The sequence below is a fragment of the Mobula hypostoma genome, chromosome 1, assembly GCF_963921235.1.
Source record: "Mobula hypostoma chromosome 1, sMobHyp1.1, whole genome shotgun sequence".
NCBI lineage: Eukaryota > Metazoa > Chordata > Chondrichthyes > Myliobatiformes > Myliobatidae > Mobula > Mobula hypostoma.
Genome location: NC_086097.1, coordinates 141,336,062 through 141,349,448, shown reverse-complemented (window position 1 = coordinate 141,349,448; position 13,387 = coordinate 141,336,062). Strand labels below are relative to the sequence as shown.

General features: G+C 46.7%; 1 gene segment (V, D, J or C); it reads right to left on the bottom strand.

Annotated features, from left to right (window-relative positions):
• Positions 1 to 6,194: 6,194 nt before the first annotated feature.
• On the bottom strand, positions 6,195 to 6,676 carry LOC134345755 (immunoglobulin kappa variable 11-125-like). The segment is given in 2 exon segments: positions 6,195 to 6,505; positions 6,590 to 6,676. Coding segments are annotated over 2 exon segments (351 nt in total).
• Between the last annotated feature and the right edge of the window lie 6,711 nt (positions 6,677 to 13,387).

Here is a 13,387-nt window from a genome sequence, read left to right as displayed (position 1 = left end):
TTGATGCTTTATTTCTTTTCTTACCTCATGAGTTCCTCCAAGTTTTTTTATGTGTTACTCTGGATTTCCAGCATCTGCAAAATCTCTAGTGTTCAGGTTGAAATAGTGGGTGATTGTAGCTTTCTGCATATTGATTGGGACTCCCATAGTGTAAAGGAACTGGATGAGATAGAGTTTGTCAAATGTGTTCAGGAAAGTTTCATTATCAATAAGATTATGAAGACACCTAGTCCCATTTTATTGTCATTTAGTAATGTATGCATTCAGAAATGATACATTATTTCCTCTGGTGTGATATCACAAAACACGGGACAACCCAAGACTGAAAAAACTGACAAAACCACATAGTTATACATATAGTTACAAACAGTGTAACAATACCATAACTTGATGAAGAAGTCCGTGAGTCCAGCAAAGCTCCAAGTTTCTCAAATGTCCCACATCTCACGCAGACGAGAGAAGGAAGAAAAACTCTCCCTGCCATGCCGACCACAATCCGACCATGAGTCATCCGAAAACTTCGAGCTCTGATCAGCTCTCCGACACCGAGTACTGAGCGCCATCTCTGTCCGAACGATTCGACCTCCTTCTTGGTCGCCAAAAGCAGGCAAGGCAGGGGATTTTGAGGCCTACCCCCGGAAAGATTCCCGACCACGCAGTAACGACAGCAGCGGACGGGCGTTTCAGAAATTTCTCCAGATGTTCCTCCGTGCTTTCACGTGCATTCTCTATCAAATCAGAATTGTCCACGCCCCTATTTAACATTCACGACATCATTTTTCACCGGAGAGCCGCGCATGCGCGGCGCGCTGCCATCTTTTCCTCCCGCTTTATAAGCAGAATTTCCACTAAAGGGAGCACAATATTGGATCTCTTCTCCGGAAATGAGACAGGGCAGGTGACAGAGGTGAACATAGGGAAAGACTTTGGATATAGTGATCAAAATTCCATCGACTTCAAAATAATTAGGGAGATTGGATAGAATTGGTTTTCAGATTAAGATTCTAAACTGGAGGAAGAGTAATTTTGATGGCATCAGAAGCAATCTGCCAGGTGTGGATTGGGATAGGATGTTTTCTAACAAAGAGACACTGGCAGTGGGTGGTCTTCAGCAGAATTGTGTATTGAGAGTACACAATATGTATATTTCTATTAGGATAAAAAGCAAGGTTGTCAGGTTTAGGGATCCTTATCTATCATGGGATATTGAGGACCTGGTAAACAAAACGGAAGCACATATCAGGTATTCGAAGCTAGTGTTAAATGGGGCAATTGAAGAATATAAGACATACAAAAGAACACAAGTGAAAGATCAGGAAGGCTGAAAGGGGATTAGTGGTTGCTCTAGCAGGCAATGTAAACCAGAATCCAAGGGTTCTATAGGTACTCGGAGCAAGAGGATAGCAAGGGACAAAATTGGTCCCCTCGAAGATCAAATTGGTCATATATGTATGGAACTAAAAGAGATGTGGAAAAATATTAAATGTTTTATTTTTGTGTTAGCATTTGCTCAGGAGACAGACACAGATACCATAGAATCTGGCAAAACACTAGAGATCATGGACCATGTTCTGATTACAGAAGAGGAAGTGCTTGCTGTCTTGAGAAGAATTTAGGGTGAATTAATCCCAAAGGCCTGATGAGGTGTCCTCTCCAAACTTGTGGGAGGCTAGTGCAGAAATTGCAGGGGCCCTGGCAGTAATATTTAAAACATCCATACCCATGGGTGAGGTACTGGAAGATTGGAGGGTCACTAACATTTAAGAATCGTTCTAAGAATAAACAGGAAATTAGAGCCTGGTGAACCTGACATTAGTCGTGCGCAAATTATCAGAAGTTTTTCTCATGGATAGGATGTACATGTACCTGTGTTTGTATAGACAGGGCCTGAAAAGAGATAAACAATATGGCTTAATGCATGGTAAGTCATGTCTAACTAATTTATAGAGATTTTTTCAGGGAGGTTACCGAGAAGTTTGTTGAAGTAGCAGAGCTACTAGGACTTGATGTTTCAATCCGTATGGTAAATTGGTACTCTTGATGTTGGCGGTGGGTTTGGAGTGGTGATGGGGGGGGTAAGTATGCCATCTTTGACGTTTCGTTGATAAGCTCACAACGTCTCCAGAGGGCTCAACAGTGCTACCTGGCATCCCAGATACACCCCCCTCAGTTCCATATCCTCCTATCTTCATCTTGCAGCCCAGTTGTTGTCTTTCCTTTTAATCCAAATCCAATTGCTTCTTTCTTCTGCTGCATTTGACAAGGGAACACAATGGTCTTTAGAAGAGCCTTTGATAAATTACGCCATAGCAGTCTCGTCAAGAAGATTAAGTCGCCTGGCATTCAGGATGAAGTAGTCAGTTAGATTCAATGTTGGCTTAGCGGAAGAAGCGAGAGAATGGTGGTTAGTGTTTGACTCTCTGCCTGGAGGCCTGTGACTAGTGCTGTGCTACAGGATTCGGTGCTTGATCCTTTGTTGTTGGTCACTTATAGTAATGATTTCAATGACAAGATATTAAACTGGATCAGCAAATTTGCGGATGATACCAAGATTGAGAGTACAGTATAGTGAACCGTGCTGTGTAAATTCACATCCAAATCATTTACATAATAATTAATAACAGAGGTCCCAACACTGACCCCTGGGTAAACTTTAATTTAAAGGAACTATACAAAATAAAAGGAAAATAATAAATGTGAAGCCAATAGATCTACAAACTAAAATTCAAACTAAAAATCTAACGCTGACACTGAGCTTCAGAAGCAGTAACTTAATAATAAGTTATACCACTCCTTTAAGGCGTCAATCTAAGTTGGAGTCTTCTATCATGGAAAGTTGGCTAAGGTAATCGGGGGAGTGTCGCCGTCATTGTGCTTCAGTCAAGACTCGACAAGACTGAAGGGAGTTAAATAAAATTACAACGCAACCCTAATTGTCTGCAATGTGCATTCTCACGAGCGTGATTGCTGATGACCGCTTTCAGCTGCCCACTCCACAGCTGAGTCCATGGTTTTTACAGATCAGCACCTTCACCACGCCCGCAATCCCACCCCACCACTAGGCACAGATCCTGGGGCACGACAGTCCTGTGCCCGCTGGATGTCCTGGATGAGTGACTTGTCCAGGATATCACGAATTGGATCCCAAGAAAGATTCTCTGGGCCCTATCTCTCCCAGTCCACTAGACGCAGGACCCTGCCCCACACTGGGCGAGATGCCAGGAGGTGCTGCTGGGAATAGAACAGTGACCCATCCACCAAGATGAGTGAGGGAGAGGGTCTAACTGGAGCAAGGTGGGGAGAAGTCACCAGTGTGAGCTGCAAGCATGGAATACGAGGTAAATCTTAACAGATAATTGCAGTCACAGGCTCTAGGAAGATCGCTTGATATCCTTCCCCACTGTGAATAATCCCAGGTAGCCTGGGGCAACCTTGAGGCTCCCAGCTTTCAAAGGAAGATCCCTAGATACCAGCCAGGCTTTCTCCCTGGATTGAGAAGCCTCACCTCTCAGAGGAGCTGATTATCCTGCTGGGCATATTGTTTCTGAGTATGCAGCCGGGAAGCCCTGGCCCATCTCCATGTGTGCTTGCAGCTTTGTACCAACTGTTCAACAGCAGGAACTCCCATGTCAATCACGGTCTGGGAAGATCAGTGCTGGAATCCATTTTGCCATTGAATGGAGGGCATGCTAGTCCAGCTCATTATGGGCAATCTCTGAGTTGGGAGCTCCACGTCATGGAGTCAAGATTGTCTCCAGCTCCTCATTCACTCTCAGTATGGCCATTAGATTGCAGGTAGAATAGTGATGAGAGGGTGGCTGTGACTCCCAAAGGAGAACAGAAAGCATTCCAACAATGTGCTCCTCAGTCAGGCCTGCTGTCCCGGGGGAAGCTGTGCAGCATGAACACAAATTGAACCAAGAAAGTGGCAGTTTCCTGAGCTGATGGGAGCTTGGGGAGAGCAATGAAGTGGGCTGCTTTAGAGAACTGGTCCACAACCACCAGGATGATAGTGTTTCCATCTGACGGACACAGACCAGTGATGAAATCCACTGAGAGGTTGGACCTGGAGCAGAGAGCCACAGGCAGTGGGTAGGGAAAACCAGCAGTGAGCAGCTGTGATGTCATGGTCCAGTCCGTGAAGTCCGCATTCTGGGTCACGGTCCGGTCTGTGGACTTAGGACTCCGGGTCTTCCAGCCGTCCCTTGTTTTGGTTGGGTTAATCATAGGCACCTGATTCCCAACTTGGGGCTTGGAATATAAGTATCCTTGCAGACGACTGTGGACTGCTGGTTTGTCTTGTTGCGATCCCCTGGAAGCAACCTGCCAGTGGAAGGCTAGAGCAGCCACTTGCCATCTTTAGGCCGCATTGGGGAACCGTCCCCTCATTGAGCCTTGCTGTCAGTAGTCGGAGCTGTCTTTGTGGTATGGTTCCGACCACTTCCCGGACTAGCTGAGTGGCCGTCAGCCTCTCCGATCTAGGTAGGGATCTGGCTGTTTCTGCAGCCAGCCAAGGTCGCTGGCCATAACTGCGACTCGGAGCAACCCTGAAGCAGAGATGGAACTGTCTGTCATTCTTCAATGTTTGTCTCTTCTTGTCCTCACCTCTGTGGGGTTAGTCAGGCCATTCTGCCGTTGCCCTGCAGGTTATCTGTCTTGCCTTGTCCCTCTGGCTCGGACTCCATGACAGGCTCCTAGTTCATAGTTCCTAGTCTGGTTTCCCTGTTTCCTGTCCATATCCTAGCCCAGGTCTTGCATCCCAGTCCTGTCCCTAGTACTTCAGTGTCTATGTCTTGCATTTGGGTCCGTTCCGAATGCCCCCCCCCCACCCACCTCGTTATGACATGTGACGTTCTGGGAACAAATTGGACAGGCAGAGATAAAGTCGTGGACATCTTGGGACATATATCTTCTATGTAAATCATCTGTTTATGAATTCCAGGGTCTGTTGAATCCCTGGATGGCCAACCAGATGGGAAGAGTGACCCCAGGCCAAGATTTAGGAACACACAGGGGCAAGGACAAACAGCTGGTTAGGAACTTCTCCATCTGGGCCTGGATCTGACTGTTGGGCAGTCCTCACCTGTTTCTATTCCCCAAATCACTGCAACAGCTTTGCTTGTACGAGGAAAGATGTGATCTAGATTGGCGTTGACATCAGAGACATCAAACTGACAGGAGAGAGCTTCGGCCTTAGTATCATCTGCCTATATTTCCTCACTGTCTCGCTACACACTGCATCGACTGCCTCATCCTCAGCCCCATCATTCCTTTCCCAATCCCTTGCTAACTTAGTTTACACTTTCTCCAACAGCTCTAGCAAACCTACTCGCAAAGATATTGATCCCCCTTGGGTTCGGGTTTAACCGATCGTTTTTGTACAAGGCATAACTTCCCTAGGTGAGATCCCAATGATCCAACAATCTGAAACTCTGCCGCTACACCAGATCCTCAACCACTCACTCATCTACGTCTGCCTTAACTAGCACGCGGAACTGGGAGTAATCCAGATTTTACACATGCTCTTCGGCCTGTTCCCGCTCTCCCTATACTTACTGTGCAAAATCTCGTCCCTGTTTTTACCTATGTCATTGGTGTCAATGTACACATCCGCCTTTGTCTGGTTACCCAACCTCTTCTGCAGCTGCTCTGAGACCTCCTTAACCCTAGCACCTGGGAAGCAGCACAGCATTCTGCGTCTTTGTCACAGCCACCAAATCTCTTGTCCAATCCCTAAGTACTGAGTCTCCTGTAACTATCTAACTGATTTTCCCCTTTTTTCTGAACATTTCTATCCATGTAGATACCCAAATGACTTTAAAATCTGTCGATGGTTCCTGCTTCTAACTCTTCCTCTCGCAGCTTGTTGACTGTACCCACCACCCTTTTCCTGAAGAACCTACCACACAGGTCTCCTATAGATATTTCTCCGCTCTCTTTAAAGCTATACCCTCTAGTTTGGGCTCTCGTACCGTTTGGAAATATTCTCCCAACTCCCTACTCTCGAGCGACTGGTGTAAATGAATAGACTGTCGATGAGCCTGATCGGGTAACTTTCGTGGAAATGGATAGAGTTCATTACGCGAAGAAAGGTAATGGCATTTATGGCATCAGCTGCGAAATCTCTGAGTCGGAAATGATTCGTGTGACCTCCACGCTGAGAAAGAGTTTTTGTCAGCGGTGCCGGTTGCATGTCAACTCTGTGGGTCTATATAGGCACAGTAATAGGTGCCGGAATCCTCTTTCTCGAGACGGGTCACAGTTAGAGAATACTGTTTTTGTCGATCATTTCTCGCTGTAAATCTGTCATCAATTCCATCGTCGCGTACGTTACCCCCATTATTGTAATAGAGGATCCTGACCGGCCGTTGCCCATCTGGCTGCCGGTACCAAAAGATATTCTCCGTGTTCACTGTGCCCAGATCGCATTTCATGACGGCAGTTTTGCCCAGCGATTTGGTGATGGACATCGGAGACTGTATCAATTCAGCACTGAGACATCTGCCTGTGGAAACAGAAATCAAAGTCAGAACATGTTTAAAAGTCTGAAGCAAACAGAGAGTAAATGGATGAAAATCAATCAACTAACGGAGGAAAAGTATCACAAAAGCCACGCAACCCAGCCGCATGGTGTTTGTCGAGTTGTGACTGTATTTGACACGGATTTAGACGTGGCCTGGCTAGTTATAAATAACAGCACGCTTCACGTCCCACTTTCTCTCAACGTGTCACAGACCACGCCTTCCAACCCCATTGGAAAACGACACACTATTGTTTCCTCTGTATAAAATGAGATTTTGTTAGAATCGCACATCAGTTCATAAGACGAACTTTTTGGGTTCGAACTTGCTCTCGCTTAACATGAAGAAATCCGTCACGGTAACAGGCCTTTCGGGGCCAACAAGCCCGGGTCATCCAATTCCATCAATGTGATCAATTAACCTGCTAACCCGCAAACAGGAGAAATTTTCAGATGCTGAAGGACTTCTCACGCTGACTTCTGCCCTTCCTTTGGGTGGGATGTTTGATGAACCGAATGCCATCAACACCATGGCTGTGATGCTGTTCGTCTGAGTCTACCTGATTTTACCTTTCCCTGTTGAGACACAGAATCGGCCATACTCCGACTGGCCTGGCAGCCACTGCGGTGCACTGACAGGTCATTCTTCCCCCACCCCACACTGTAGTATCTAAATGAATATTTGTTGCTGAAGGGAATAAACAGTACAAAATATGATGTCATCCTATCCCGTTTAATAGTAGCTTTCTTTCAAATGATGGCAGTTTGCAAGGTGTGTATGTTCAGAGGGCCCAGGGTGCCTTTGCACATTATTCCCTGAAAGCCAATATCCGTATGAGGGATAGGTCAAGCTATGAGGGAGGCAAATCAAGGAACTGGATATAATCTCCAGAGATAAGGACAACAACGTGGTGGTCGAGGGAGGCATATGAGTGGTTATTGCTATATGGAAATCCTACGAGTGGTCTGAGCCATTTTCAAGGACACATCTATGGATCTGAATAAATACACCTACACCATGTAGGTTCAATGGGCACCTACATCATGGACTTGAGAAAAACAGTTGTAGACGAGTGTCTCCCACAAACTCATTCAGAGTCTTCTCCCGCCAGATGCCTCGTATGAACCACGAAAACAGCAATTTGCTGAGGGTCAGATCAGAGACATTCAAGTCTGGTGATCAATAAAGTTACAGGAGGTCCTGGTACATTCTCTGGAAAGCCTCCTTATGGGCAAAGCCTCCTTATTTCCCAGACGAAACCTGAATCAACAAAGGATAGTCAATAGTTGTGGCAGGGCTTGAATGCTATCATTTCTTATGAAGTAAAATCAAGTGACAAAGGTGACAACAGGACTCACTTCCAGATGAACGCAATGCAGTCTGTGCTTCCTTCGACCGTCAAAACATGGAGGAACCATCACAAACACTCACAGCGCCAGACGATCGAGTGATTTTAGTCTCTGAGGCTGATGTGCGGGCAGCCTTCTGCAAGATGAACCCATGAAAATCATCCAGCCCAGACAGGATACCTGGCCAAGTACTAAAGACCAGTGTTAATCAACTGGCTGGACTGTTCACTGATCTTTAACCTGTGTCTTTGGCTGATGTACCCATCTGCTTCAATCAGACTTCTCTGATTCTGGTGCCTCAGAGGAACATGGTGACCTGCCTCAATGACTAAAGTCCAGTATCACTTACATCCACAGTGAGGAAATGTTTTAAGAAGTGATGTTTTAAGGAAAGCAACATCCGTCATCAGAAACACCACCCACCCCACCCCTCCACCACATTGCAGATCATGCTCTCCTCTCACTGCTCCCATCAGGAAGTACGGACAGGAGCCTCAGAACTACACCACCAGGTTCACCAACAGGTATTACCCCTCCACAATCAGGCTCTTGAACCAAATTGTGTAACTTCACTTGACCCATCACTGAAATGTTCCCACAACATATGGGCTCACTGTCAAGGATATTCACCTCATTTTCTTAGTATTTATTGCTTAATTATTTGTATGTGAATGAACTAGAGAGGATGCAGAAAAGATTTACAGGTATGTTTCTGGGATTGGAGAATTGTAGTTATAGCGATTGGACACGTCGTGATTGTTTTCCACGGAATAAAGGAGTCTGACTAGTGACAGTACGGAGATTTAAAACAATTCTAAGGGCCATTGAGCTCTACAGCACAGAATTAGGCCCTTCAGCCTAACTCGTCCTTACCGAGCAAGTTTCCCACGTAAACCAGTCCCGTTTACCTGCATTTCACCTGTTTTTCTCTAAACCTTTCATATCCATGTAGATGAAGAGGCGCAGTCGACGTTTCAGGCCGAGACCCTTTGTCAGGACTAACTGAAGGAAGAGTGAGTAAGGGATTTGAAAGCTGGAGGGGGAGGGGGAGATGCAAAATGATAGGAGAAGACAGGAGGGGGAGGGATAGAGCCGAGAGCTGGACAGGTGATAGGCAAAAGGGGATATGAGAGGATCATGGGACAGGAGGTCCGGGAAGAAAGACGGGGGGGGGGGGTGACCCAGAGGATGGGCAAGAGGTATATTCAGAGGGACAGAGGGAGAAAAAGGAGAGTGAGAGAAAGAATGTGTGCATAAAAAAGAGTAACAGATGGGGTACGAGGGGGAGGTGGGGCCTAGCGGAAGTTAGAGAAGTCAATGTTCATGCCATCAGGTTGGAGGCTACTCAGACGGAATATAAGGTGTTGTTCCTCCAACCTGAGTGTGGCTTCATCTTTACAGTAGAGGAGGCCGTGGATAGACATGTCAGAATGGGAATGGGATGTGGAATTAAAATGTGTGGCCACTGGGAGATCCTGCTTTCTCTGGCGGACAGAGCGTAGATGTTCAGCAAAGCGGTCTCCCAGTCTGCGTCGGGTCTCACCAATATATAAAAGGCCACATCGGGAGCACCGGACGCAATATATCACCCCAGTCGACTCACAGGTGAAGTGATGCCTCACCTGGAAGGACTGTTTGGGGCCCTGAATGGTGGTAAGGGAGGAAGTGTAAGGGTATGTGTAGCACTTGTTCTGCTTACACGGATAAGTGCCAGGAGGGAGATCAGTGGGGAGGGATGGGGGGGGGGGACGAATGGACAAGGGAGTTGTGTAGGGAGCGATCCCTGCGGAATGCAGAGAGAGGGGGGGAGGGAAAGATGTGCTTAGTGGTGGGATCCCGTTGGAGGTGGCGGAAGTTACGGAGAATAATATGTTGGACCCGGAGGCTGGTGGGGTGGTAGGTGAGGACCAGGGGAACCCTATTCCTAGTGGGGTGGTGGGAGGATGGAGTGAGAGCAGATGTACGTGAAATGGGGGAGATGCGTTTAAGAGCAGAGTTGATAGTGGAGGAAGGGAAGCCCCTTTCTTTAAAAAATGAAGACATCTCCCTCGTCCTAGAATGAAAAGCCTCATCCTGAGAGCAGATGCAGTGGAGACGGAGGAATTGCGAGAAGGGGATGGCGTTTTTGCAAGAGACAGGGTGAGAAGAGGAATAGTCCAGATAGCTGTGAGAGTCAGTAGGCTTACAGTAGACAACAGTAGATAAGCTGTCTCCAGAGACAGAGACAGAAAGATCTAGAAAGGGGAGGGAGGTGTCGGAAATGGACCAGGTAAACTTGAGGGCAGGGTGAAAGTTGGAGGCAAAGTTAATAAAGTCAACGAGTTCTGCATCAGTAGGCTTATAGTAGACATCAGTGGATAAGCATGCAGAACTCGTTGACTTTATTAACTTTGCCTCCAACTTTCACCCTGCCCTCAAGTTTACCTGGTCCATTTCCGACACCTCCCTCCCCTTTCTAGATCTTTCTGTCTCTGTCTCTGGAGACAGCTTATCCACTGATGTCTACTATAAGCCTACTGACTCTCACAGCTATCTGGACTATTCCTCTTCTCACCCTGTCTCTTGCAAAAACGCCATCCCCTTCTCGCAATTCCTCCGTCTCCGCCGCATCTGCTCTCAGGATGAGGCTTTTCATTCTAGGACGAGGGAGATGTCTTCATTTTTTAAAGAAAGGGGCTTCCCTTCCTCCACTATCAACTCTACTCTTAAACGCATCTCCCCCATTTCATGTACATCTGCTCTCACTCCATCCTCCCACCACCCCACTAGGAATAGGGTTCCCCTGGTCCTCACCTACCACCCCACCAGCCTCCGGGTCCAACATATTATTCTCCGTAACTTCCGCCACCTCCAACGGGATCCCACCACTAAGCACATCTTTCCCTCCCCCCCCTCTCTCTGCATTCCGCAGGGATCGCTCCCTACACAACTCCCTTGTCCATTCGTCCCCCCCATCCCTCCCCACTGATCTCCCTCCTGGCACTTATCCGTGTAAGCGGAACAAGTGCTACACATGCCCTTACACTTCCTCCCTTACCACCATTCAGGGCCCCAAACAGTCCTTCCAGGTGAGGCATCACTTCACCTGTGAGTCGACTGGGGTGATATATTGCGTCCGGTGCTCCCGATGTGGCCTTTTATATATTGGTGAGACCCGACGCAGACTGGGAGACTGCTTTGCTGAACATCTACGCTCTGTCCGCCAGAGAAAGCAGGATCTCCCAGTGGCCACACATTTTAATTCCACATCCCATTCCCATTCTGACATGTCTGTCCACGGCCTCCTCTACTGTAAAGATGAAGCCACACTCAGGTTGGAGGAACAACACCTTATATTCCGTCTGGGTAGCCTCCAACCTGATGGCATGAACATTGACTTCTCTAACTTCCGCTAGGCCCCACCTCCCCCTCGTACCCCATCTGTTACTCATTTTTATGCACACATTCTTTCTCTCACTCTCCTTTTTCTCCCTCTGTCCCTCTGAATATACCTCTTGCCCATCCTCTGGGTCACCCCCCCCCGTCTTTCTTCCCGGACCTCCTGTCCCATGATCCTCTCGTATCCCCTTTTGCCTATCACCTGTCCAGCTCTCGGCTCTATCCCTCCCCCTCCTGTCTTCTCCTATCATTTTGCATCTCCCCCTCCTCCTCCAGCTTTCAAATCCCTTACTCACTCTTCCTTCAGTTAGTCCTGACGAAGGGTCTCGGCCTGAAACGTCGACTGCGCCTCTTCCTATAGATGCTGCTTGGCCTGCTGCGTTCACCAGCAACTTAGACGTGTGTTGCTTGAATTTCCAGCATCTGCAGAATTCCTGTTATATCCATGTAGATGCCCAAATGAATTTTAAATCTCTCGATGGTTCCTGCCTCTATCTCTTCCTCTGGCTGTTTGTTGCCTGTACCCACCGCCCTTTCACTGAAGAACCTACCACACAGGTCTCTTATAGATCTTTCCCCTCTCACTCTAAATGGGACACTTGAGGAATATATGAAATGAAGGAGAACACAAGCGAAAGATCAGGAAGGCTGAAAAGGGATAAGTGGTTGTTCTAGCAGACAAGGTAAACCAGAATCCAAGGGTTCTATAGGTACTGGGAGCCAGAGGATAACAAGGGACAAAATTGGTCCCCTTGAAGATCAAGTTGGTCATATATGCATGAAGCTTAAAGAGATATGGAAAAATATTAAATGCTTTATTTTTGTGTTTGTATTTACTCAGGAGACAGACACAGATACCATAGAATCTGGCAAAACACTAGAGGTCATGGACCATGTTCTGATTACAGAAGAGGAATTGCTTGCTGTTTTGAGAAGAATTAAGGGTGATTAAGTCCCAAAGCCCTCTCGAGGTGTCCTCTCAAACTTGTGGGAGGCCAGTGCAGAAATTACAGGGGTCCTGGCAGAAATATTTAAATCATCCTGACCCATGGGTGAGGTACTGGAGGACTGGAGGGTCGCTAACATTTAAGAATGGTTCAAAGAATAAACAGGAAATTAGAGCCTGGTGAACCTGACATTAGTCGTGGGTAAATTATCGGAAGCTTTTCTAATGGATAGGATGTTAATGTACCAGTGTTTGGATAGAAAGGGCCTGAAAAGAGTTAAGCAATATGGCTTAATGCATGGTAAGTCATGTCTAACTAATTTATTGGGAATTTTTTTAAGGAGGTTACCAAGAAGTTTGATGAAGGGAACAAAATGGTCTTCAGAAAAGCCTTTGATAAATTATGACATGGCAGACTCGTCAAGAAGATTAAGTCGCCTGGCATTCAGGATGAGGTAGTCAGTTCATTCCGATGTTGGCTTAGCGGAAGAAGCCAGAGAACGGCGGTTAGTGTTTGACTCTCTGCCTGGAGGTCTGTGACTAGTGCTGTGCTGCAGGAATCGGTGCTTCATGCATTGTTGTAGGTCACTTATATTAATGATTTAGATGACAATATATTAAACTGGTTCTGCAAATTTGCAGATGATACCAAGCCTAAGGGTATAGTGAACATTGTGCTGTATATATTCGCATCCAAATCATTTACAGAATAATTAATGACAGAAGTCCCAACACTGACCCCTGGGTAAACTGAAATATAATAAGCACGGTACAAAATAAAAGGAAAATAATAAATGCGAAGCCAATAGGGCTACAAACTAAAATTCAAACTAAAAATCTAATGCTGACACTGAGCTTCAGAAGGAGAAACTTAATAGTAGGTTAGTACCACTCCTTTAAGGCATCAATCTAAATTGGAGTCTTGTATCTTAGAAAGTGGGCTAAGGTAATCAGGAGGGTGTCGCCATCGTTGTGCTTCAGTCAAGACTTGACAAGACTGAAGGGAGTTAAATAAAACGACAATGCAACCCTAATTGTCTGCAATGTGCATTCTCACGAGCGTGATTGCTGATGACCGCTTTCAGCTGCCCACTCCACAGCAGAGTCCATGGTTTTTACAGATCACCACCCTCACCATCCCCGCAATCCCACCCCACCACGAGGTACAGCTCCAGGGGCACGAGAGACTGTGC